The 26,785-nt window shown below is 39.4% G+C and overlaps 2 protein-coding genes across 5 annotated transcripts in view; one reads left to right on the plus strand and one right to left on the minus strand.

Annotated features, from left to right (window-relative positions):
• Positions 1-26,785, minus strand: part of LOC5568377 (cubilin) — a 245,578-nt gene that overhangs the window by 104,161 nt on the left and 114,632 nt on the right. The window lies entirely within an intron of this gene.
• Positions 1,991-24,454, plus strand: LOC5568364. The gene is made up of 4 exons (XM_001657966.2): positions 1,991-2,103; positions 23,043-23,160; positions 23,223-23,407; positions 23,478-24,454. Exons 2-4 carry the CDS (start codon positions 23,070-23,072, stop codon positions 23,481-23,483), a joined length of 282 nt encoding a protein of 93 aa, XP_001658016.1. The 5' UTR covers positions 1,991-2,103; positions 23,043-23,069; the 3' UTR covers positions 23,484-24,454.

Here is a 26,785-nt window from a genome sequence, read left to right on the forward strand (position 1 = left end):
ATTTCTAATCTATAAAATATGTATGACTGCACATTTAATCGTTACAATTGTGGGACGTAAATATGAATTTTCAACAAACTATGAATTGTTCGTCACTGTGAGTGTCGATACAAACTCTGATTCATGAATTATTTATGTTTCACATTTTTTTTTTATTTTCAGAACACCCCTTTTTACCTTTATTTTTGTAATAAAAAAAAACATTGAATGGTTCCACACTACAAGTGTAGACTTGCGAAAAGTTCACTTTATTCAACAAACTTTGGATGGTTCGCCACTGTAAGTGTCGGCATAAGAATAAGAGTGTTCTATGATATTCCAACCAATCAAGTTTTTTGTTTCTTTTCAAAAATAAGTAAAATATAATTACACATGCTTTCGTCCTGACAGCTGTAAGAATGTTAAATTTAGGTATTTGTTCAACAAACTTTGAATGGTTCGTCACCTCAAGTGTCGGCATTATTTTCCACTACATAGAAATTGTTCATATCAAATGAAAATATTATATTTACAAATAAGCATGTATATATCTCACAAATCATTATTTATCATGGTCTAATCGCTTATCAAAGTGAATCCTGTGACCCAACGATCCTTCCCATTAACAAACATCCCTCCCAGTAACCTTTGTGGAGATGCAGAGGCAAACACGGTCTCCAAATAGCAAAGGTTACACGCTAACATTCCTTCCCCCAATCCCACCTGACTGCAAGGACGTGGCCGGCGCCGTTATTGACCCTGTATAAATAGAGGCACTGAATTATGCACATTGAAGAAGATTATGGCCAATCCCAGCCAAACTTCTAGTTGATTCTTTGTGCATTTTCACTGACCTCGGTCAATCACGGAATAGCAACCATTGATATGTGTAGTCAGTCTAAGCTAAGCTAAGCTAAGCTTTGCCACTGAAGCATGCCTGTCCGTTGTCTAGTGTTGCAGTTTAAATAGCTAAATACGGTGTCCGTATCTTTTTAGTTGTAAAGGTTATTTCATTATTTTCTCTTCAACATAAGCCGTTTATAAGCCTAAGCTGAGAGAGCAGATCTGAAACTACACCAAAACTTCAATCAATAATTTTCAGTTATTAACTTTTGAAAGATGTATTCGAAAGTTTCGATGACTTCTCTAATATCTGAAGCTTATTGTTTCGAAATGATTACTATTATATTTGCCATGCATTCATTTATATTATAGAGATTTAAAAAATAAATCCCTAACACAACAGTAATCTTTCAAACAAAGCTTCTTAGTTACTTCATCAGAATAAAAAAAATCATATATAAAATGTGTTATTTGATTATTTACATGTTATATTGAAAAGCAAAAATCTCATTGTATTCCATTGTTAAACCATTTTATTATTTTTCTATTTCAACAAAAATACTACTTTTACTAAAAAACCTGAAAAGTCTCGGGATCCCGGGATTTCCCGCAATGAGTTCGATTTTTGTCCCGAATCCCGGGACAAGCAAAATTTCCAGGACACTCTAATTGTGCAACACCAGCCTACCTTGATTCGATACATTAATATACATATTATTCACGGCCTTTAAGAACATCATTACGGACAAAACATAATTTTGTCTACGATTTACCCAAATTACTCCTGTGTGCGTCGTGGTCGTCGCCTCCTTTGTCCGCACTGTCCAAGTGGCGGTGAACGGTTTTCCTTTCTTCAATTTTTTTTTTGTCTGAGAGTGGAAGTGCGGGGAAGCGCTATTCTTAGATCCCAATCGATTCCCGATTTGAACTCATCGGTCCATTACCAATACCAGCAAGGTAGGCGGTGAAGGTGATCGCTCACACGGGACCGTGAACCTCTTCTCGTCAGCGTAGTGTCTATTACGCGAGCATAGAGGTGCACTGCACCGTGCGATCATTGATGATCACCGTCATCGCACTTGGCATAGAGGATGGAAGGGTGAGAACGGGGAAGGTTGGGTTATGTTGGGATGGGAAAATGACAACGGGTAAACCCGTTACACGCACACCATTACAGTCGGGATGGCTTTCCGAGAGGGGTTTTTTAGTGCCTCGCCAGTATCACTCTAATCAGTCTTGAGATATCTTGCAAAAAGAACAGTTGAATTTCGCCGAGGACCGGTACGTTGTGCACTTTTTCCAAATATTTTAATTCCTTTTTTGAGTTGAACGGTGAGGAGGGAAACTAAGTAGGCGCTCTGGTTTTGGCAGTGGGTGGCGAACGGAATCATTGGTTGCTGTGGTTTGGATTTTCCGGTGCTGGGTTGGGTGGGACCGTGTGTGAAGGAAGTGAAAGTGGGTGAGGGGGTGACATTTTTTGATCCGCCCACGTCTGGAGAAGATTCACCCATCAGGTGGGAAGTGTGTTTTTGTTGTTTGGTCGTACGTGCTACGTCAGCGCTTGCTGAGATCAAAAGTGATTTTCGAATTTTTCGGTTTGGAAAATGTGGGTGCCTCGTGATGAACTGATTGGACACGGAAAAGTGGCAGAACATTGGGTGCGCAGGAAAACACAGGCCTTTGATTTTCAGAGTTAATCTCTTTCCGACAACGGAATTTAATTTTAATATTATAAATAAATATAATTGTGTGGCGTTTACGATTGAATTGAGCAGAACCGCTCGTGTCAGTCTGGCTGTTTTTCCTGGTCGGAAAATATCTGTGGAAAGTGCAAATATTCCACATGGCCGAGGGGTGTGAAATTTTTTATTGATTGAACATAAAGAGGAAAAACGCACCACAAATCAATTCACATCACAGTGAAGTGCTAGAATCAAATAAATTAGCGCAAGTGTGACAAATTGCCAATTTTAATCGAGTGTTTCGACGTCTGAATTAATTGTTTTCGCTGTGCCTATCCAGCTGGAATGGGGCCCATGTTTGTGGTTCACTATTTAACGATAAAAAATCGAAAATGTGGTCATTGGACCCCGGAGCCATTTTTTCTGCGTTGAAAATTTTCAGCTTAAATCTGCTGATGGCTTGCTTGGACCGTTGTTATTAGTGAGAGTGCTACTAAAAATAGCGCGCCAGAGGATACCCGGCTTGCTTTGATGGGGCCAAAGCAAACGATTCAGAGTCTAGAGTATGGCACCTAGCGATCGTTTCATATCGTAGCTATCTACGCAACAGCTTCTGGGGTTTTTGCGTTTGCAAAGAGCCATGATCTATTTAAAATTTTGTTGGCCCCTCTCTGCCAGGGAAAAAGATCATTGAGTGTTTTTATTTTTCGAGTATTCCGTACTCACATTCGCACTGAAGCTCGTTGGCCACCGAATTGGTCGGTTTTTCGCGCATTTCCCACAACTGATTTTTGGTTTCATATTATTTTTAAAACACCCCAAGAGCGCCGCTGCGTATAGGAATGTGTGTGAGAAGCCGACGTCGAAGCGAAAAACACATAACCTCTGGGGGCCTCGCTTAGGCCGTAATCGCCGCAAAGGTAGCATAAATATAATCTTTCCGGAGACGACCGTCTGGCAGGCGGCATGTGTTCACTTTCGGGAAGAGAAGTAGATAAAGTTGGACGGAAGCGTCAATTTTGCGGATAAAATATATGGAGAGACGCTGGCCATCATAATGAAATTGATGATAATCTAGAGCGATGGACGAGGTGGATTTTTGGGTGATTTATAGTGGAAGTTACGGTCGTTTATCATTTGGTTCAATCTTCCGACCAGATGCTGTATAAATATGCGCTCTCATGTTAAGAAATTTGGTGTTCAGGAAATGGCGTATAAATAATGCCATTACTGCTTGATAACAGGGACTTTTCTTGATTTATCCGGCATAATCTTGAAAATAGTTGAATTTCAAGAAATGAAAAAGCTCGATATATGGACAAACAGTAATTTAACTTCGCTAAAAAATTTCTCAAAAAGATCTCCCTGTAATTTAATGTGATGTTCCTATCAGTTAGTCAGTCACATCATTGCATAGAGCATATCAAATAGTATTATTAAATTTGTACCTCATTGAATGCTTCCACTTCAGGAGAAGAGATAAGTTTGCCAATTTAAAAAATGGCCTTGCAAAACCAAAAAGTATATTATGAGGTGCAGATATTAGTGGTGAATAGAATTTTCGACGGTATCAATATCCGGATAATATTCATCAATTAAAGGCAAAATTTAAACTATTTTTTTCGATTCGAACCCTCTGAGCAGAATTTCAATAAAAAGAATCATGAAGTAGATTGAGTATTATACCTTTTAATTCCGCCCTAATTGCGTTATCTTTTGACAGATACGCGTATTACTACAATCACTTGTAGCCTTCTCCAGTGTCAAATACTCAGTTACATTGTCAGTGGGTACTGAAGAAGACCACAAGTGTTAGTCGAAATACGCTTCGATACAATACTCAATCTACTTTAGATTTTTTTCTTTTCAAAATTTATGGTTGATATGTTTATTTAAATTGTTTATTTCTGCTATACACATTCTTGATCATTTACGTCAATTTATTATCAGTTACTATTGACAAATAATTCAAAATAAGGTACAAAAACACAAAAGTTGTTTAAGTCAACCTTGCTTTCTTCGCGGAGCAATTCATTTTGATGATAACACCGATGAAAGCAGGGGATTTTTCTTTATTTCCGTACAGGTTTGGGCCGAAAGGTCTCAGATTTTCATGAAACTTTTTCCACAGGCAGGGCTCATCAATATATGAATAAAAAATAATTGAGAAAAATTCAGGGTCGCCTATTTTCCCGGAAAACTCAGTTGGGGTTTTTTTTTTGAAAAATCATAACTCAAGAACGAAGCCTCATAGAAACAAAGTTTTTTTTTTATGAAAATGAAAGCAAATTTTCTCAGGAATAAAAAAAAATATTAACTGGAAAAAATTTTCGACAAAATTTTCCACCGTTTGGAAAATTCGTAAAAAAAGCCGGAAAAACTATGCTCAAACTCGTGGAAAATTTTCAAAAAATATTTTTGAAAAGATAATTTTATAAACTTTAATCGCTGAAATTTTTGAAATGGTATTTTATTTCATTTTTGAGTTATGGCTAATTTTGTGAAAAAAGTGCAAATGTGCCATTTTGAGCCTTTCCTTTGAAAAATCATAACTCAAGAAAGAAGCATCGTAGAAACAAAGTTTTTTCATGAAAATGAAAGCAAATTTTTTCAAGAATAAAAAAAAATATTAACTGGAAACAGTTTCCCACAAAATTTTCCACCGTTGAGAAAATTCGTAAAGAAAAGCCGGAAAAAACTATGTTCCAATTAGTGGAAAACTTTCAAAAATATATTTTTGAGAAGGTAGTTTCATAAGCTTTAATCGCTGAAATTTTTGAAATGTACTTTTTTCAATTCTGAGTTATGGCCAATTTTGTGGAAAATGACCATATAAGCCTTTTCTTTGAAAACCCATATTTCAATCGAAGCATCGGAAAAACACAGATTTTTTATAAAAGCAATTGCAAATTTTCTAAAACGTCTGAAAAAAAAAGATATGGGATTGGTTTTAATGAAGTGTAAGTCGGAATGGATGAAATTTTTCATAAAAAATTACACCGCTAAGAAAAACTGAAAAAAAACTGTTTCTGTCTCAATTTTTCATTACACTGAAAAGGGATTCTTTCTTTGCTATGGAATGAATAAGATTATTATTATTTTTTTAAATTTTATTTATTCAATTATTCAGTATATAACTTACATTTTCATATTAATTCTATCTATTTTTTCAACCGGGAAGATTGTCTTTGGTTGTTAACACCAGAAGATTTTCGTTTCTTTGTATTATTAAGAACAAAGTATGCTGTATTTTCTTGATTTTCATGTGCATCTGAGAATTCACTAGCAAAAATGCTTCGTTCGTCTTTTGGTATAAATGAATGATATTTTTTTGTTCAAGGAATTGGAACAAGGTTAGAAAATCTTTTCTGAAGAAATTTTTCAGCCTCTGAATAGTCATTTTCAGTTGCATAGATAAATCTTTTTTAAATTGGTCTTTCACCTTTTGCGACACAGCCCAGTCGAAGAATTGTTTGGCGTTATTAATTTCTGCTGATTTTCTAATACTAGCATCTCTAGCCATTCGCTTAATGTTGCCACCGATACCATCACAAGGACCTTTTCCATGTGAGGTTGAGAAAAAGTGCCATTCTGCTTTAATTTTAAAATCATTTTCATGGTTGCATACATTTTTGAAATTTGACATTTGACATTTGACATCACTAATTCCTTCCCGTCCGTTACCAAAGTCAAAGATTTGGTACTTTTAATCCTCGACTCTTTGATAAGATTGACGCATCCTCTAACAGTCAGAGCTGTCCTGGCCACGTCCTTACGAACGCTAGGGACAAAGAAGTGGTTATTGATTGAACGTAGCTTTCCCAGTTAGACTGTAAAGAAGTTAGTCAAATAAAAAATACGACGGTAAAACTTACTGTTTATAGGTTTTTTTCCTTGTGGTTGTTCGATCAAAACCAGGACTTGGCCATTTTCACTCCGACCTCGCTTCACTTGATATCAGGATTTTTGACTTCGCAGCACTAAGCTGGAATTCGCCGGTTGGACTTCCGAAGTGAAGTTTCAAGCAAACTAACTGTCATTGCTCTGCCGGTTCAGCTTTTGTCTCGACTGTTTTTGAAAACAGTCCGACATCACTTCGACGGAAGAAATTTCTCCGCAACGGAGGATTTATAGACCTGTGCGCCGCCGCGCCACGCCGCCGCCGCCGATCAATTTTACGTCACGCCGACGCCGCATGAGGTACCGGCGGCGCGCCATACGCCGATCAGCACGTCGCCGCCGATTTTGTATTTTCACGCCGATCGTTAATTCGGCTCGAAAAAATTAATCCTTTATCAAGAAATGCTCTACATACTTTTAGATGGCGTCGTTGGTATGTATGTATATAAACAATCCACAACATCTTAAAAAATATTCTCACAGAAATTCATCATGGAAAAATGGAAACCATGGAAAAACATGGATTTTTCTAGGGGATCCTTCAATAATTTTTCTATGAACTCCATCGAGAATCCTTCCAAAGATACCTCCTGATTGTTTTCAACTACCCTGGAATACCTACAAAGATTTATTTGTAAGCACTTTTAAGATTTCCTGTACTAATTACTTGTGCTGGGACTTCGGTATACCTATAAGACTAGAGATTCTTCCAAAAAACGCTTACAGAGATTCCTTCAACAATTCTCTTCCCGCTAGATTTCTCGAGAAAACTTATCAAAAAGTTCTAACCGATATTCTTTAAAAATTCCATCATGCGTATGCCCAGAAATTTTCATAAAGTTTTTTCGATATGTTTGTTTTTTTTTTGGGAAATCCTATAATGATTTCTTTATAAATAACTTCACAGTTATTTCAAAGATTTCTCTGTAATTTGATGAATTTATTGATTAATTTAAATTGAATTATTTTAAAGATTTTCTTGATTTAGGAGAAGAAATTCATTTAGGGAAAAACAATTCAATTAGGATTTTTTGTAAATAATTCATTTAGAGATTTAATACATTCCGTCTTGAATATTTAATTTTGTTTCCTAAATTTCTGTAGGAGTTTTTTTAAGATTCCTCCAAAAATAACTTCAGGGATTATCCTAGCAAATTGAAATTATCCAGAGATTTGTTTGAAATATGCTACCGATATAAGCCTTGGATTTTTTACAATTCTCCGAAAGAAATTCTAAAATTATTTATCTAAGCACCACTCTAAGCATTATTCATACAGGGATGCAGGGATGCAGAGATTCATACAGAATTTAATATTTGGATTGCTCCAAGAAATTGATCGAGTATTCGTCCATTGACTTCTTCAGGAATACCACCAAAAATTTTCATGAAAAATCCTAAAAGGGTTGTTTCTATACTTTTCTACTGATTTCTCATTTTGTATATACAAGAACTTTTTTTATTAAGGCATTCATTCAATAAATTCTTGCAGAATATTGTTCAGATATCTCTCATCTTACAAATGCATTAGAAACATATTGCCTAATGCTTTATGTAATTAATTGATTATGCTACATTAACAATATAAGGACTGTTCATTTTATAAAGTGGACACCTTGTGCATGCTGTATCTTTCTTATTAATCAATGAAATTTCAATCGGTTTTTTGCACATCGTTCGACTAGTATTGTACAATGTTGTGATAATAAAAATTCTCCAAAATAATTAAATTTCACTCGAATATGGAACAACGATTAGATCGGTCGATTTTTTGAGGTTATCAAAATCAATGATTGTAAGAAATTGGCTGGAAAATTCGATAATTTATATTTTCTATTTTCAAAAAAGGCTTGTTCTTCGAAAGCATCATCAATCAGAAGCCTGATGGAAAAAATCAAGTTATTTTTGGAGCAACAATTTTACAGATATAATAAAATCAATTTTCCCGTATATTTTTAAAGATTTTTTTTTTAAATTTGATGGGAATTGATATGAGTAGATTTTTTTGTGTAAAAGTACGTCCTGACGGAAGTCCTAATATAGTATTAATATGAAAAATAACTTACGCCTTCATAGAGTTACTTGATAAGTCCCCACGTCACATTCAAAGCACAACAGAAACACAATTGTTTTATTCTTAGAAGACCTATCAAAGTACATTGACAATCATCAAAATTGGCAACACTGCTGTAATAAAATCGATTTTATTTTCCACATACTATTTTCATAATATGTTATTCTGAGATTACCAATTGAAAAATTCGGAGAAAACTGTTTACAATTTGCTGTAGATCGATAAATATGCGTACATGATTTTAAAAGTATGAGACTTTTTAGTAAAACTACCATAAACAGTAAAATGTATACTTAAGACTGTGGTTTAATCTCACGATTTAGCTTTCGTTTATACTAATATAGTTTCTTTAGTAATCCAAACTAGTTTTTAACACGCTTTTTACTGTACTCTTTTGCTGGGAGTGAAAGGATGGTGTATCAGCAAATTTGGCCATAAATGGGTAAATCACTAAAGTTACCTAATGTCATAGAATGGTGGAATATAATTGATATTTTTAAAGCTTTACCTTTAGTAGAATAGTAAAGGATACAAACATACAATTTGTTCATAAAAATAAGGATTTTTGTTTTGCGAAAAATAATGTTAAACTTTGACGGACAGCTTTTTTTAAGAGTTTTTGGAAAAACTATTTAGCTCTTCAACCAAAAGCATTTTCAAAGATTTTATATTTTCATAGCATTTTAGAATAATAGGTTAACGACACACAGAAAATCGATTACGATTTTATCAATAAATAAAAAAGATATAGCATAAACAAAGTGTCCACTTTATAAAATGAACAGTCCATATGTATATTGAAGTATACCTGAAAAAATCCTTGACGAATTCCTGGACTGACACTTGGGCGAGTCACGGACACCGTCTTCAGTTGTACATTTTACATTGTACACCAGAAAATGGACAAGTATGATTCAATGGCACAGCCAAGAAACAATTCTCAAGAAAAGTTTCAACAGCTGAAGCGGGGATCGAACCAACAACCAAATGTTTTTTTTTAGAATTGGTTAGTGATTTCTATTAAGTTTTTCTTACGGCATTTCAATAACAATTGTTGAGGAAAACATCGAGAAACTTTGTTCATAACTCAAGATGACAATTTGGGCAAAATGTTGAGAATGTGTTACGACGTAGTCATTGAAAAACGTTCATGGAGGAGTTCTTATAAGTGAATAACAGAAGAGCCCATTTTAAAAATTTTTTGGACATTGTTAAGAATTGTGTGGTTTCCCCCTTCCCGTCGCATTTATCCAATATAGACTTTTGAAAATTATTATTATTAATAACTTTATTTACGAGACTTTCAGCCCGTGGCTGGTTCGTCTCGGGTAATATAGAAAAAAATTCTGGAAGTACCTTAAGGGTACAACCAGATACAGAGTTTTAGTACAGAGTATAAGGTTTCTTAGTCAATCTTAGTCATACAATAAATTTACTACTAATATTAAAACTACTTAAAAACTATTGTATAGTGTTAGCCAGAAGGGGCCTTACAATTTGTTTTACGTATTACGTTCTGTCCGATTTCAATTTTGCCTGAATTTAATCATCTCAATTTCCATTTACGTAGCCATTGGTCATGTTGTTTAAAGAAAATAAAGTTCAAACAGAGTTTGAGCTGCGACTGGTGATATTTTGGGGTGGGACTTACGACACCGGGAGATTGTTTCCCGGGCTGCCCAGGTTCCAAACTCATTTCAGATGTCATTAAATAGTTCAGCATCCTTCAGAAAGTTGATCACCTGCCTTTCGGAGACTGCGTCATTTCGGAGGGCCATATCAATATCAGTGATGGCATGACTTTTTCGAAATTCATCTAACGCAGGACAAACACTAATAATGTGTGCGGTCGTATTGCGCTCACCACAAGAGTCGCAATACAAACGGAATCCAGATGTCCCACTACTCATATTGTGGGAAAGTCTACTATGACCGGTTCGAAGTCGCGACAGAACTATTTGTTCTCTACGGGATGGTAAGTCATCCCACGCACTCGTGATGCTTTTTATTTTTCGACAGAATAAGGTCCGCTCTTGCCGCCACTCGTTGGACCAGGCGATCCAGATTTGATCTCTCAACCACAATTTGACATCGTCACCGGGGATCTTTCTGGTCAATAATGGGCTACTGCGGCCTATTCCTGCCAAAATATCAGCCCGCTCGTTACCAGGAATCCCTGAGTGGCCTGGCACCCACATAAAAGTAACGTGTGCCTCGCCACGGTCGAGAATGTCCTGAATTCCTTGAACAAAAGGATGCTTGTTACTCGGAGACTCTACAGCTGCCAGAACACTGGCTGAATCCGTCACCGTCAGAATGGGTCTATCACTCGGTGTATTGATGGCTTGAAGAATGGCCGCTGCTTCTGCTGAGAAAACGGAGCAAATATCCGGCAGGCTGAAACACTGCTCATCGTGATTGCCGATCACTCCTAAGCCAATTTTATCTCCTAGTTTCGAGCCGTCTGTGTACCTGATCTCGTGATTGTTATACTCATGGGCTATTCTTTCATAAAAGTGTGGTCTGACATGTTCCGGAGTGGCTTTCCTTTTGAATTGAACTTTAATGGAAGCATCGATACATGGGGGAGTAGCCATCCAGCTTCGCGGTCTAATTCGGTGGAGTCCGGCCACCGGTGGAAGCTGGATTCTGGCCACGGTTGCGAGGGCCAAGTTTGCTTGCTCTTCCAGGAAGCAAGTCGACCCATCATCTTCGGTCCGCTCGAGATAACTAATTGTTCGTTTGCACAGCGCTAAGACCGCCTTGTAACGAAACGGGAGAACTCCGGATTCCGCGCAAGCCGATAGTGCGGGTGTAGAAGGAAGAAGACCAGATAGATAACGGATACATTTGTTGTAGATAGGCGCGAGATATTTTATAAGCTCGTTCAGGGCTCTACAGGTGATTTCAATACCATATAGTAGGCGACTGCAAACCACGGCATCTGTTACGCGCTTCAGGATGTTTCTATCGCTACGACTGCGTTTTCCAGAGATGCTTTTGATCATATTGACTCGATTTTTGCAAGACGCTCTCACATTTTTGAAGTGGGCATGAAAAGAAAGTTTGCGATCAAAAGTTACACCCAGAACTTTAATCTGATTTTTGGTGGGCATCGGTGTTCCGCTTATGAAGATTTTACCCGGAGGGCGATGGTTTGAGCCACATATATGAATCCTAGCACATTTCTCCGCTGCAATATCGAAGCCAACATTGTCAGACCATCTTACCACGGCCGAAACCGCAGCTTGAAGCTTTCGCCTGATGCATTTTGAGTATTTACCCCTGACCAGGAGAAGGATATCATCCGCGTAGACAAGTATATACACACCCTTAGGGAGCACATCGAATACCTCACTCATAGCCACTAGAAACAGTGTCACAGCTAAAACAGATCCCTGAGGGACTCCCGTTTCTTCCTTGACTATTTTAGACTTGTGATTTCCGATAAGAACCTGAAAAGTTCGTCCCGTTAAAAAGTTCCGGACGAACGCAAGCATGCTTCCAGTTATATTCCAACGGGCCAGCTTTTGAAGGATGCCCGGCGTCCAGGCTCGATTATATGCTTTGGCTAGATCCAAAGAAGCTAGCTCAACATGTTCGCCCTCTTTGAGGGCTTCGTCTAGAATTTGACCGAGCGAAGCATAGTAGGTTCCTGTGCCAAACCCAGGACGAAAGGCATGTTGCCGGTGATCGAGCAAGCGATTGTCCTCTAAGAATTCAACCAGGCGGCGGTTAACTATTCGCTCCATTACTTTGGAAACACAGCTAGTCAGGGCAATCGGACGATAGTTTCCAACATCAGAGGCTGAAGTCGAGTTTTTCGGAATTGCCACCATCAGACTGTGCTTCCAATCTTCCGGAAACGTTCCATCTAACCATTCTCGATTCATCGCATTGAGAAGTGCTATTTTTCCGCTCGGAGGAAGGTGGTTTAACATTGGATAGCCGATTTCATCTGGCCCACAAGATTTTCCTTTTGCTTTTTTAAGAGCGAATTCAAGTTCGTTAATAGTGAACGGCCGATTGAATTTCTGACCACGATCTGGAGAGACCATGAAATCTCGTGTTATGGCCTCAGGTGACTGATTCTCGTTTCGGAAAGTTTCAGGGTAACGATTAAATGATGAAATGCTGTGGAAATGATCCGCCAGAGCGTCTGCAATGATTGCGGGATCACGTGTCAAGGATCCATTTACCTTGAGGGCAATTCCTTGTGCTCGTCTTTTTCCTTGAAGACAGTTGATTCGCCTCCACAGTTCCGTCGACGATTGCTCCTCATTGATTCCGTTAAGGAATTCAGTCCAGGATGCTTCCTTTGCGCCTCTTATGATTTGTCGACACTCGTTTCTCGCATTTTGGTATGATTCTTGAGCCTTAGCACGATCAGGGTGACTTTCTGGAAGATTTTTTCGAAGTTTCTGAACCCTTCTCAAAGCCTTTCGTCGCAGCTTTACGGCTTTACGAGTTTCTTCGTTCCACCAGTGTAATGCGCGACGACCGGGGTTTGGGCTCGATTTTGGAATGGTCTGAGCAGCAGTGGAGCATATTAGTTCGGTTAAGTCTTGAAGAGATTCCGGAGGAGAAGTTTCTATTTTTGCTTCGGTCATTTTTTGGAAGGTCGTCCAGTCAGCTTGGTCAAATAGCCATCTGGGGCGACGGGTTGTTTCCGGAGCGGCAGAGCCATCCAATGTTAACAATATTGGAGTATGATCGCAGCCATGAAGATCTAATTCCGTAGACCACAGAAGGCGATTGGTTATACAAGCCGAAATGAGAGAGACGTCAATACATGTTTCGCTATTCCCTCGTGAGAAGGTAGGAGAACCATCGTTGAGAATAGTTAGGTCATGCTTGTTGGCTAAACCAACAAGGATGGACCCACGAGCGGTACTATGACGGCTTCCCCAAGCCTTGTGATGGGCGTTTACATCTCCAAGCAAGATCATGGGACCAGGAATTTGCTCCAGCACTCGACCTAAGCTTTTTTTAAGATTTGGGATTTTTCCATTCGGGAGATATACAGATACGATGGAGACCGGGAAAGGCCATGAAATATTTATTCCAATGATGGGTAGGTCCGTTTCGATATCCAGTACCGTTACTGGGATATCGTTCGACACTCCAATGGCAACCGATTGGTAAACGTTGACACCCGTTTTTACGTACCATTTATACTGTTGGCCCAGGGTGTTGTTCATAAAAGCTGGGTCGACCCTATGTACCTCTTGCAGGGCGAGTACTACTGGCCGGTGCCGAGAAACTAACATCTCCAAGTCTGGTAGGTTGTGGAAAAATCCGTTTATGTTCCACTGTGCTGCTAGAGTTAATCGGTTTCGGGAAATGTGGTTGCGTTGATTTTCCGGGCAAGGGGAAGAGTTTTCCGAACGAGGCAGGTCTCCAAAAGTGAAAGACGGCAAAGTGCCACCATTTACGGACAAAGATGTCTCGTTAGAACGAACAAATGTTGAGGTGGGGGAATCGGTGTGGGACTTACCACCCAGGGTAAGTGCCCTGGGGTGCCCAAAAAGATTCAATTCATTTTCTCTTCTATTTCGTTGCTGACTAGTGGAACTATGTGGTTCGTTTGGGGGCGTGTTTCGGAAGGGCAAAACCGAACGAGACAGCGTCATACCAGTGGAAGGTGGCGACGTACCACCCGCCAAAGGCGGAGCTTGTTCGACGGTGCAAGAAAAAAGGCTGATTTCAGGCAGACAATGATTAAAATCGGACTTACCGCTATTTGTAGGCGTCGCATCTTTCCGGGTCGGAACACTTTTGGGCCGGGTGTACCCCTTGATGAACTGACGCCGACTCGTTGTGGTTCCAGAACTACCTGCGACGATATCGACCGACCGCTCGTATCGGGTCTTGTGAAGGGCATCGTATAGCTCGGAATTATAAGCCTCTCGCCCAAGTGCAGGGAAGAACTCAGAAGGTTCGCTTCCGGCAGTTTCCGACTCGGCTATGTACTCGGTTGTCATGCGGCAGTTGCGTGGTGGATTTCTTCTAGTAGGAAGCTTGACTCCAACGTAGTCCTTCAGCGTATTTGATTTGGGCGGAGAAATCCAAATGTTTTGATCCGTGGCCTTGACTCCCTCGTTGTCCGTAGGGGAACAGGTTTTTACACCCTTGTGCGTCCCTCTTCCAGTTGAATCAGAATGCCAGAGGTTGTCCGGCGGTTCCGGTACGGCCTTGGCTTCCGCACCGACGGGGCCCTGGCTGTTCTGATCCGAGACTGGGGATAATGGGGAACGGGTTTTTTGGCCCTTTTGCGTCCCATTTACATTCGGGTGTCGGGGGGTTTCCGCTAGTTCCGGTGGGGGTGTAACGTCCGCACTATCGGGGCCCCGGCTACCCGAGGCTTTCTCTGTTTTTCTGATTGTTTGCTCAGTCCACTCCACGTTTACTTCATCTTCCAGGGGGTAAAGGGAAGTGAAAATGGTGTTTGAAATGTAAACCGTCTGTGTAGGGCCGTTCAATGGAGGGACTGAGCTGTTTCGGTGAACTTACTTCTTCTTACCTTTTTTGACTTCCTCCTGCTTGGGAACCTTTTTGTTCCGGCGCAGATTGGGAGAGTTATTCGGATCGTTGCTGGAGTCTGATCCATCGTGGTTTCGTTTATTGGGCATGGAAGTGCTAGTTTCAGTAGTTCGACGTGATGTTTGAGAGACCACAGAAGACATGCTCTCGTCGGTTGATGTAACGTCTTCATTGGATTTTTTGTTTCGCTTTTTTCGTCCTTGGTCCTTTTTGTTCTCAGTTTTTGCTGTGTCTTTCGGTAGTATGACGTTTTTCACACTGCTGAGGGTATTCCGGCCAATCCACTCCTGTATCTTTGCTGCCAATTTCGGATCAGTAGTAGCTATCGATTCCTGGGATGCAGGTATTTCGTCCTGGGTATCTGTGATCGAAAAAGCTTCTCGAGGAATTTCCGCTTCGAGAACAGGTGCGCATTTTCGTTCAGCCATAAGTTTGGAGATTATCTGGTCTTTCGTTTCTACAGTTCTCTGCATCTTCTGGACAGTAGCAGTCAAATCAGCTATCTGCTTGATGAGCTGGTCGATTGTGCCATGTTCCCGGACTCTATCGAGGCGTTCACCAACACTTGGGCCTCGAAAAGCAGCCTCCATTTCTGCCATTCTTTCATCTTTCGCCTTAGAGTCCATCTGCATTCGGCGGATAGCTGCTTTCAGGGTCTCAATTTCTGCGTCCTTGCTCGCATTGGCTATCCCAGAATAGGTTCCGGTACTGGCACTGGCGTTTTGGCGGGCTTCATAATCTTTTCTTGCCTGGGGATAGGAGATGTTGTTGTCAACCCTTATTCGCTGAATATCAATCTCCTTCAAATAGATTGGACACTTCCGGCTTGAAACAGCGTGGCCATCGGATTTGCAGTTAATACAAAAGGTCGAATCTGTACAGACAAACCTGCTTATATCCTGATTTTCACCAGAGGAACCAGCTGTGGCAGTTACATCGGCTTCAGTCTCTTTTGCGGTGGGGTTTCTGCTCTGATTTTCTGGGTGCACTTTGCTGCATCTACCGCAGATACGTTGCGGTGCAGTGCATCGCTTGCTGGTATGACCGAAGGTCCAGCAACGGAAGCATAACATCGGCGATGGGTAGTAATTCCTGGTCTTACACCGTGTCCAGCCGAAGTCAACATGCTCCGGAATAACCGTACCACTAATCGTTAGTATCATTGTCGGCGTGTTCACGAACGATCCATCCGGTAGTCGGCGTCGGATTCGGCGGAGGTCCTTAACCCCTTGAGTGGCGAGTTGGATCTTCAGGTAATCATCGTCAAGACCCACTACGTCTGGATTGGAAACCACACACTGCCTCTGATTGAGTTGTGGGTGCTCAGTGATGGATACAGGTGTTCCATCGCAAAGTTTTTCCATGCGAAGCAACTTGTTGAACTGAGCCACACTTCGTACCTTGAGAACGTACGAAACGCCACGGTTCTCCTTAAATGCACCCTCGATCCGAGCTCCAATATGCTTTTCAACCGAGATGCGCAGCAGGAACGGATCCTGAGGCATCGATCCAGATGTGGCTTGCATTTTTAAATACTGCAGAGAACCTGCAGTTCCATCCCGGTCCATATACGATGGGAGTGTTGGTCCCATGTACTCACCTTGTCTCCAGTTCATACCAGTTTTTTGTCCACCGCCTGGGCCCCCCGGGTCCCCTGGGCGGAAGAGCTGACCGCTCGCCAGCTCCATGCTGGCAGAGCAGCGATTTTACCACTACACTTAATCTGTTTATCGGAGCGGTTTTGTCGTCTCTGTGAAACCCACGACAAGTTCACTAACAGACAATCGATGACTACGCACTAGTTTTTCGGTTATTGCACTTTCCCCCTTTCACAAAAACACAAGGTCACTACGTGGTCCGTCTCCGAAATTGGAGACCACTGGGTCCACCTCGGCACTACTCACACGGCAGTTTCCTTTCTCTCTTTCCAAGCACACAAATTTGAATCTGTTGATCACCACGTGTTTCTCACTCAAACAAACCACACCGTGGGCCCCTCTGTGAAGCCCGAAAAATCTTCCGAGAGAGGACTCGAACAATCCGGCACCGTATCAGCCCCGATGGGGAGCACTAGTCAGCCGAGAGATTGCTTTGGCTCGAGAGAGTACAAAATACGACACTGCTATCACGGAGCTATCGATCAAACACGTGTGTACGCGACGGCTGTATGCTGTCAACTGACTTTTGAAAATTATCTCTAGCCATCTAGACCAGATTGACGCTTTTTAAGCAATCAAGAGTTTTTCTGACCACATCCTTGCGACAGCTGGAAGGTTTTATAGGAGCATATGCTTATCATAGTCGTTTGCAGGCACCTCATTCTTACGAATGTAACTAAAAATATTGCAGAAATAAAATCGAAAACTTTGTCCTTAATGTATCGATTGTACTTTCATCAATAGGTTCATATATGCCAAAGGAATTTCGCTAGCAGTTTATTCAAGAATTAGATAAAAAAATCTAACGGTTTTCTTGTGAAAAAAAACCCACAAAAATGGAAAAGTTAAGAAATTTCAGCGGCAACATTTACAACATTTTTTACTAATATTTAATTCCAAAATTACTCCTCGTGTTGCTTTAACGATTCCAGCACTGAAGAAGCATTCCCCTTTTTGGCAACATAAAAATCACGCCTTGTTGCTAAAATCGTAAGGCACTGTATTTATTTAGGTAGGGTAGGTGTACCACTTAAGAACATAATGGTTCCCAATTTCGTCAAACGTGATATTTTGATTATCTTCAAATTTTTGATCATTATGTGTGTATAAGCAGTTTGACATCAAATATATCTTGATGCTGAAAAATTTAAAAATTATTCAAAATGTGAAAGTTTTCGAGAACACACATATGTCTAAATAGGGAACCACTATGGCCTTAACTGGTACACTTTCCCTAATTATTAAATTTGTACACACACTACATCATAATACACAAGTTTTTCCAGAAACTGCTCCATGCGTTCCTCAAGAGATTCTTCAAAATAAATCTCTCAGGACTCCGCATTGAATCCTCTACTAAGGTATGGTCTCACGATTCATCCCAAAACTTCAGTAATAGTTACAATAATGATCACAAGAGTGCTTCTGGCATTTATATTATGCGAATTTCTCCATATAGTACTAATAGATTGATATTTTCCAGGACTCTTGCAACTATGCCTGCAAGGATACTATGAATAGTTCCTCCAAATGTTCTGCGAAAGGTTCTCCATATATTCTTTTTTTTTAATATTCCTGGGAATGTTTTTATGATTATTTTTTTTCCAAAAAATAGTCCAGGATATATCTCTAGGTTTTTTCCAGTGTTTTTTTAAAAACATTGAATGTATTTTTTTTTTAATTGAAATTGGAAAACTCTTTGATCGAAATGAATTTGGATGCTCCTCACAGGATCCGCATTTCAAGATACGAGTACGGCAGAGCGCGGTTGCCGTGAAATAAATATTGAAATCGATACTCGCACAAGCACAATGCAAATTCCGAAATAATCGTAGTTAATTCTTTGAATTGAGTTCCCGTTTAACATGTATTCTGCAAATATTTAATCAGACATCCATCATTCTTGCTTCCAAGAATATCTCTATTAGTTCTTTTCATGAGAAAATCATCGAAACACGAAGTTTTACAGCAAATACGGAACAAAAATTTGGAGCCCAAACTGTCGTAGCGTTAAACGACAACCAGAGATTAAATTTTGAGAAAATTGAGATTATCTCTCCGCTGCGCATCATAAGAGTTAGTTTATCGTATATCGCTACAGCTCTCTGCTACAATGCATGATAAAACCCATCCAAACAAGCACTGAACCTTGGACACTATTTTTATATGATGTTTGGGGATTGCTCATCATACCAGTAACGCCTACCCCAAAATCTACCCCACATGGTAAATAAGCAAAATAGGATTTTATCGAAACTCTGCTTCACTGCTGTTGTTTGTTACAACTTGCGAAACATTGCCGATCATGCGCCGATACAGATGTGATGTTTTTCTTCGCTTATTTTGATCGCGCTTCGAAATCAATTGAGAACAAGTCATAAATGCCTGCGTACAACTACTCAGCCTGATCATGCTAATGGTGGATTCACACATTTTGTTCACACCCCTTGGCCTAAACTCAAATTTTGGGTATATTTTGTTTCCCGTCTCCCTTCCGAAATGTCAGATAGGAACAACCCCAGTGTGAAATGTCAAATGTCCTAAAAAGATCACTAGACAAAGCCTTTAATGTCATAGAAGCTTGACAAGTCCTTATATAGGAATATATAATTTTTAAGGGAATGATGAAAATCTCCGACCAGATATACAAGAACAAGAAAGTCAAGAGAAAACTGGAAGAATTCTGGCAAGAATAATTAAAGCAAACCATTCGAGAACTTATGCATAAATCTCTGGAGCAATTCCTGAAAATTTTCCAAAGAATTCTTGTAAAAAACGCATGAAGCAACCGCTGGATAAATACCTGAAAATGGTTAAAAATATATTTAGATATTCTTGGAAACATCATGGATAAATTACCAGGGCTGGCCATATATTAGTTATTCTGCCTCAATCAGTTAATCAACTGTCAACCAACACGCAGGAACAAACATTGTCCTCTCCCAGTCTTGCTGCAACAATCTTCTTCCACAACAACTGTTTATCACAACTTGAACAGAATGTGACAATGATCGCTCACCGCGTACGCAGCCATTTCAATCAAAGTAACCGCACCACCACCAATATGATTGTACCAATGAAGATGGCACAAAAGTAGATGAAGAAAACAAATGACGATGCCCGTTTGTCGTTGGTGCATTTGATCATCAGAAGCAGAAGAGTGTCAGTTTTAGAAAGTTGAAGATCAATGAGGTTCATATTAAATTGGAACCTCATTTTTTGTTTCCGATTATCACAGAGCAGTTGAGTATCACCAGGTAAAACGGAAACTAACAATCTTGCGACAAGCACTTTGCCAATCTTCGGTGTGTTGACGAGGTGAGAATAAAAACAAATAAAAATCAGCGAAGATTGTACCCCGCAAGTGTCAATGCAGACGAGGGTAAATTGAAAATGTTCGTCCCTGGTTGCAACAATGGTGCCCGCTGTGTTTGTCATGACAGTTTTTCTTGACATTGTATCCCAATCTGCAAAAATTGGGACAACCGATTATGAGTGCGATGACAGTTTGATTCACTGGCCTTAAATATCTCATGCTACATAATATAATTTTTATCGTATTCGGATATTCACTCTTCAAAATGATACACTAATGCGAGTATGTTGTGAAAAAATGAAGCAATTTGGTGCAGCCGTCTTTGAGTAATGAGCATTTATGTATCTGGTACCACTCTGGACAAATAAAAATCTTGAAAACTCTTAAAAGTTTCATATCGTAATTTTCAGATTTCTCAAAGAACACTGAACCGATTTGTATGATTTTTTCAGAGTAGCTCCGTATTACCTGGTATTGTATAGTGCACATTTCATTTTTTTGATAAATTGATCAAAAACAAAATGGCCACCAAAGACATTTTATATCGAAAATGTCGGTCCCCCAAAGAACATCTCAACACAGAGAAACAGACGTAACACTTAGAACAAATCGCGATCAAAATCATAGTCGCGAAAACATGTACGCCCAATGCTAAAAACACTGTAGGTGGCCGATGGACCAACGGGTGGCGGTAGTGTGTAAACGTCAAACACGAACAAAAACGACGCGAGCGCTGCGGGTAGTCGATTGATCACCTACCATATATTCGAATCGATCGTTAAAAAGTTGGTCGATGGATAGCAGTGAGAGTGTGACGTCTGCTTGTCTGTGATCTCAATATCTTCTAAACCAGATCAGCAATGATTAATATCAACACGGTTTTTTAGATCTTGTGAAAAAATGGTACAAAACTATCAGGAAACAAAAAAGTTATCGCGATTTGAATTTTTTGTGGTAAAAAATGAAGCTGCCCCTCTACTGGAACCATCGAGTCAGAAAAAATATCGAGTTGCAGAACTCAAAACCAGTGCAACTGCAATCTAAGGGGCCATCGAGTTGGCCATGAAGACCTACTTTTATTATGGTTCTCTAACTCTATATCGAAAGGGTGAGTTGACTGTAATGGTTTCGAGTTTGCAGTACGTCTGACATCATATCGTTTCCATCAATCTGATGAATCGTGCCACCCATCAAATCCAGGAATACGTTACATACAAAAGGCGAAACCGTCCATCCAATCATTCGAAGCCCATTATTTGATGTTTAACTAGAAGCACCGAGCAGCCTGCCATATGCTTGGCATTTTGGAAAGCTGGATGAAGCCTGTGTGCGTAATTAAATTTCCTTCCGATCATGGTGCATAATTGCCTTTAAATTAAACCTCATGCGATATCCAAGTATGCTATACCTACAACCGTGCGCCTCCATCCATCATCGTAGCTATCGCAAGCGAGGCATGGCCCTCTTCCTAAGATATACAATATGAAACATGAACCGATCAAAGTAGCCACATGATTCATCGTCATAATCGCAATTTGCGCCTACTGTTGTTAACCACTGGCTGACAGGTAGCAACCGGCGAGCTACTGTGCTACTGAGATTTCGCATAACTTTAAAAATAGCATAAACTGCACTTGTGATGACACGACACGACCTGCACCGGCTGATTAAAGTCCGTCCCGGGTTCAGACGGGACGCATTCCCAGAATTCCCAAGCATTTTTCCGCGAATGTGAATCGGTTCCCTGCTGCTGCTGCATGGTGAAATAATGCGATCTGAACAGAATATCGATATTTTTGCACCCCACATCGTGAAATAAAAACCGAACAATATGCCAGTTGGAAAAGATTAATTGTTTGAGAAATTCAAACAATTTCACTTTGGTCGGGGAAAAAAACACACGCTCTCTCGATAACTGCTGTCGCAGCCGTTTTATCAGTGTGGGGTAGGGTGGTTACAATAACGGAACATTTTGAAAACATTTATCGACTCATGAAACCATACAAAAAACAAAATTTCATGGTTACTGTGATGGTCCCCTTAAACAGCTTTTCAAAGCATTTCTGTTCCATGACTTCCATATTTCCATCAGTCAATGTACCCTTCAGTTATCGACTCATGGAGGTTTGACTGTACAGCATCATTAGCAACCATGTAACCATGTTTATTTCTCGATGTGATCTAGGATCTTTTCGTTCTAGTAATTTCCTTCAACATGCTGTTGTAGTGTTCTATCCTCAAGCTTGGAGTTTCCAAAATTCTTATGATGTGAAATATTTCACATGAAACATTCCAGATCGTTACTGACAGACAGACAATTCTAGAATTTTATGTATATGATGACTTTAACCACCCTAGCGCGCAGTACGCGCAAACAAGCGCACTCTCACATTCTGACAGATGGCGCTATGATGTAATTTTTCTTCGCACGGTTTGCTTGGCTTTGGCTTCGGCTAGTCGTCGTCATAGTTGCCTCAGCTCAGCAATTCGTAGACTACTTGGATGCGCACTGCTGGTTTCCGTTGAAAAAACATCAAAACAGACACATTTAATGACCGGGTTGTCGTGCTTCTTCCCGTTGGCTGTTGGCTGAACCGAAAAGAGCAAGAGTGCGTTTTGGTTGTTTTTTTTTTCTACTTGGGAAAAGTGCAGCCATCCTTTCGGTTTGTACAACCTTTCGCTGAGCCGGGGCCAAAATCTAGCGAGACAGACAAGATAGATGCCAGGCACCGAGCAATCTGATACTGCAATTTGGCCGGCAAGGGTAAATTAAGTGCGGCGTGCTGAAAAACAGCTCAAGATTTATCATCCACTTGGGATTGGGAAGCTGCTGGGTCGCTTCAGGTATCGCTGAAGCACTGAAAATGTAAATGAGGTTTTTCCTTGCTGAGTGGTGCACAGAAAACGGTGTGTTTATTCTGTGAAATGCGAAACTTTGCAGCGCCTACTGTTTCTCCCGGGAACCAATGATTCACTCTTAGTTTACTTGGATCGCTACATTCTGAAGCTTGCCAGTTTTCGATAACGATGATCTCCTTCCTTTTACAGCCAAAAGTCATATAAAATCTATCGAAAATGTTCAAGCAGCACCTGGAAATGATCGGAAGCTACGAGCCCATCAGCAAGAAGGCTCGCTTCTTCAACACTTACCTGAAGTCCCTGAAGGGTAAGTTGATTCGTCGACCTTCCATGACAAACTATTGCTAATCGAGTGCTCTCCAAATTCAGGATCCCAGGACATCATGGCCAAGGAGAAGAAGACCTACGGATCTTACGAGAGCTCGAGCATCTACTCCGACTCTGAACACGCCGTTGACCGCATCCACTCCCCTGGATACCACTACAACACCGTCAGCAAGGACACCTACGGAGTCACCCCCAGGAAACTGAACGTGCGCGACTTTGCTGTCCGTGTAAGTAACTGAGAATCAATCTACGTCAAGAACAGAACCTTACAATTGTGTCTTCTCTTCTCATTCACAGCGCTAGGTATGTAACCGGCAAGCATGAGACTTGGCCCGCGCCAAGAACTAGGCTTAAGTGAACAACACCAGCAACACCAAGATATTTGACATTCGATGATAGAAAACCTTACAAATGACTTTATTTGGCGACCTCCCTCATATAAGAACAACAACATCGATATAAAAAAAACATCAACGAACGCACAACAACAACAGTTAAGGACATTCTAAACAAAAACAACGCGGTTCATCTCTCTTTCAACCATTCGTGACCAAGCACAATGACTTTATTCGACAAACTTTAGTTCAATCAATCAATCGATCAACTGTTCTCGAAAAGACTCATTACCAATCGTCGCCTACTGACGCACCATCCAATCGCAGTAGGCGATGAAATGCAGGTAAACGTAAGAAGAGTAGAAAAGACCGAACCAAACAACAACAACAACTATAACAACTTGACAGAAAACTGTAAATAGACGAAACGAAAACATGACAGTGGCAGCTCCTCTCCAAGAAAAATATATCAACAACAACAATCAACATCATTTTTGAAATGGCGACAACAACAACAACAACTGAAAAACCAGAATTCATGGTATAGAAGACAACTTTAGCTTTACGTAAACAAATAAATTTTTATTTAATTTCGACGATTAAGACCCTAGAGCAAGAAGATGCGCAGAAAAATAGAAAAATTCAATAAACTTACTAACCCCGTAGCTTTTAAGGTACACACATACAAACACAAACACAGCAACTTCGTAAGCAACTGCGGACCAAACAGATCGGTAGTAGTTCACGAACATGACAGCAGAAGAAAACAGAATCTTTAGCACAAACACTCAACAACAACAACAAATGTGGAACATATATAAGAACCTCTATTTTTCTTTTCATTTACTTTACTGTGTACGATTAATGTTTTATTTGTAATCAAGGCTGTAAACTATGACAAAAATACGAGTTCAATAAAAAAAAGAGCAAAAAGGCGAACTGGGACGACTTTTGTTGTTTGATTGAAGAATATTGTTAATTCCATGAAGGAAAGTTTATTCTCTGAAGTTATGTAGTATTATGAATAGACACGTTCTCGAAGATTCCTTCATAGATTTCTACAAGAAATACTTTAAAACAAAAACTTGGTTTTAAAAAAAAACCTTTAGAGTTTTATCAAAACATCCAACATGCTTCTCTAGGAATCTTCTCAGAGTTTCTACTAGGATTTGTTCTGGGGAATGGTACAAACACATATTTTCTCAGCGAAAAATTCCTAAAGGAATTTCAACAACAAATCTTCCGAAGCTTTCTTTATTATTTGATACGGAAACCTCACCCCCCATCCAAGGATTTTACTTTGGGAAGATTCTGCATAGTCTGGTGGCCAAAAAGAGTTTTGCCGCTAAGTGCATACATTTCATGCTATATTTTCACTTAATTGATTATTGAAACAAACTTTTGAATAAGACCTATATCGAAATAAGTTTTAAATTCATGTTTTTTCATGTTTTTTTTATAATAATCAGTCTAAATTTTCTGGAACGTTTAGAGCAAACAAAAAGGATTTAATTTATCACTCAGGATTCAAATTTCATCAGAAATTGCAGCACGAATTTCTTCAATCTTCGTCAATTCCAACCTGATTTTAACAAGCTTATATTACATAATTCTTTGAGCTTGTCTTCAGAAGCATCTCCAGGATTTCGAATCGATTTTCGTTTAAAAACTACTTAAAACTTCTTTGAGTTTTCCTCAAAATCCTCTATGTTCAAAGTCTACAACAATTTCTCATAGGTTTTATCCAGGGATTTTCAAATATTTCTTCAAAAAGTTCTTCATGGATATTTCAAGGGATTCAGTCGGAAACCTCTCCAGAGATTCGTTCTAAAGAATACTTCAGAAATTTTGTCAGAAACTTCTGCAGAGTTTTGTCAATTCTTTTTTCGATTTTTTTTTAATATTTAAAAAATTCATGATATATTGTAATGTTTCATGATATTCGACCAATTTTTTTTTAATCGGTCAAGTATTTTGCAGATTGAATCTTAATCAAATCTCCTAAAACTGCTCCTATGACTACTCTGGTAATCGTTCCAGGCTATCCTTTAGTGATAAACCCAAATGAGAAAAATCCTCCGAAGATTGGTTCAGAACGCCAAAAAGCTTCTGCAGCGATACAGATATTCTTAAGTAGATGCCCTTTGAAAGTTCCTCATTAATTCTTAAAAATGTTTCATCAGATATCACTCTTATGAAACTGATTCTAAGTCATTATTTAGTATTCCTGGTAATCATCCACGATATTTTCCAGAATTCTTAGATTTTGCTTTCAGATTTTTATTTCCAGGGATTCAGGAATTGCAGAAAAGCTGAACCCTGATATACTTTATGAAGTCTTTCTTCGTTTGAAATCCATTTTTTTCTTCTATTCAAAAATTTTGCACGATATTTACCATACAAATAGTGAGAAATTACTGCAGGCCTTTTTTATTCAGAACTCCTCAAACTTTTCAATAAAGTTCATCAACAATTCGGGGATTTTTTCCATTGATCCCATATATTATTTAAGAATTTCATTCTCCAAGTCCTCTCAACTTCTATCTGTAATTTCTTAAATACTTTAAGTAGAATTTTTCGAGATTACTCCAAGTTTTTTACGGAAATTTCTCAAAAATTTTTGCATACTTTTCCACGGGATTGGTTATCCAAATTATCGTTTTTCGCATTCATGCGTTGCTTCTAATTTTCTCTAGAGAAAGTTTTTCCCTGAATTTTCCCAAATGTTTTTTTTATAATTATTTCTATATGGATACACCTTGAGATTATTACAGGATTTGTCTAGGTATTTCCACTTAAAAAATTGAAGGACTATTTGGGTTAAAAACCTTCTAGAAAAGTCCAGTGATTTGTACTTTAATACTTTTTGAAATATATCCTGGGGGAGCAGGCCGTCAGGCCGAAAGTCATTAGGATGAATGTCATCAGGGCGAAAAGGTTGTTAGGCCGAATTAACAATTGACTATTTAAGGTGAAAATACAAACCACTATTTCAAATGGCTACCGCATTTATCAGTAGTTTTGACGTAGGACTACGTATTTCTTTTGTATACAGAAGTGAAATTGGAGTTTCAAAATCAAGAGCGTTACGTTGGCGCTGGCGTAACGAAATTTCTTCATCAGCACCTTAATCGAAAGACAAGGCATCAAAGGTTCATGTCGTTTACTTACTGAATCCCACATACCTGTCCAAAGAGAACATTGATTTCAAGCAAATCTATGCTATGGGTGCTAGAGAAAAGTTGACGTCATTTGCTTTTCACTCTCCAC

Source organism: Aedes aegypti, chromosome 1, assembly GCF_002204515.2.
Source record: "Aedes aegypti strain LVP_AGWG chromosome 1, AaegL5.0 Primary Assembly, whole genome shotgun sequence".
In the NCBI taxonomy this organism is placed as follows: domain Eukaryota; kingdom Metazoa; phylum Arthropoda; class Insecta; order Diptera; family Culicidae; genus Aedes; species Aedes aegypti.

Bases quoted from the DNA above. Each gene is read 5' to 3' on its own strand.
- LOC5568364 (XM_001657966.2), top strand. From the start codon at position 23,070: ATGTTCAAGCAGCACCTGGAAATGATCGGAAGCTACGAGCCCATCAGC. The intron at 23,161-23,222 runs GTAAGTTGATTC...CTCCAAATTCAG, and splicing joins TTACCTGAAGTCCCTGAAGG to GATCCCAGGACATCATGGCC.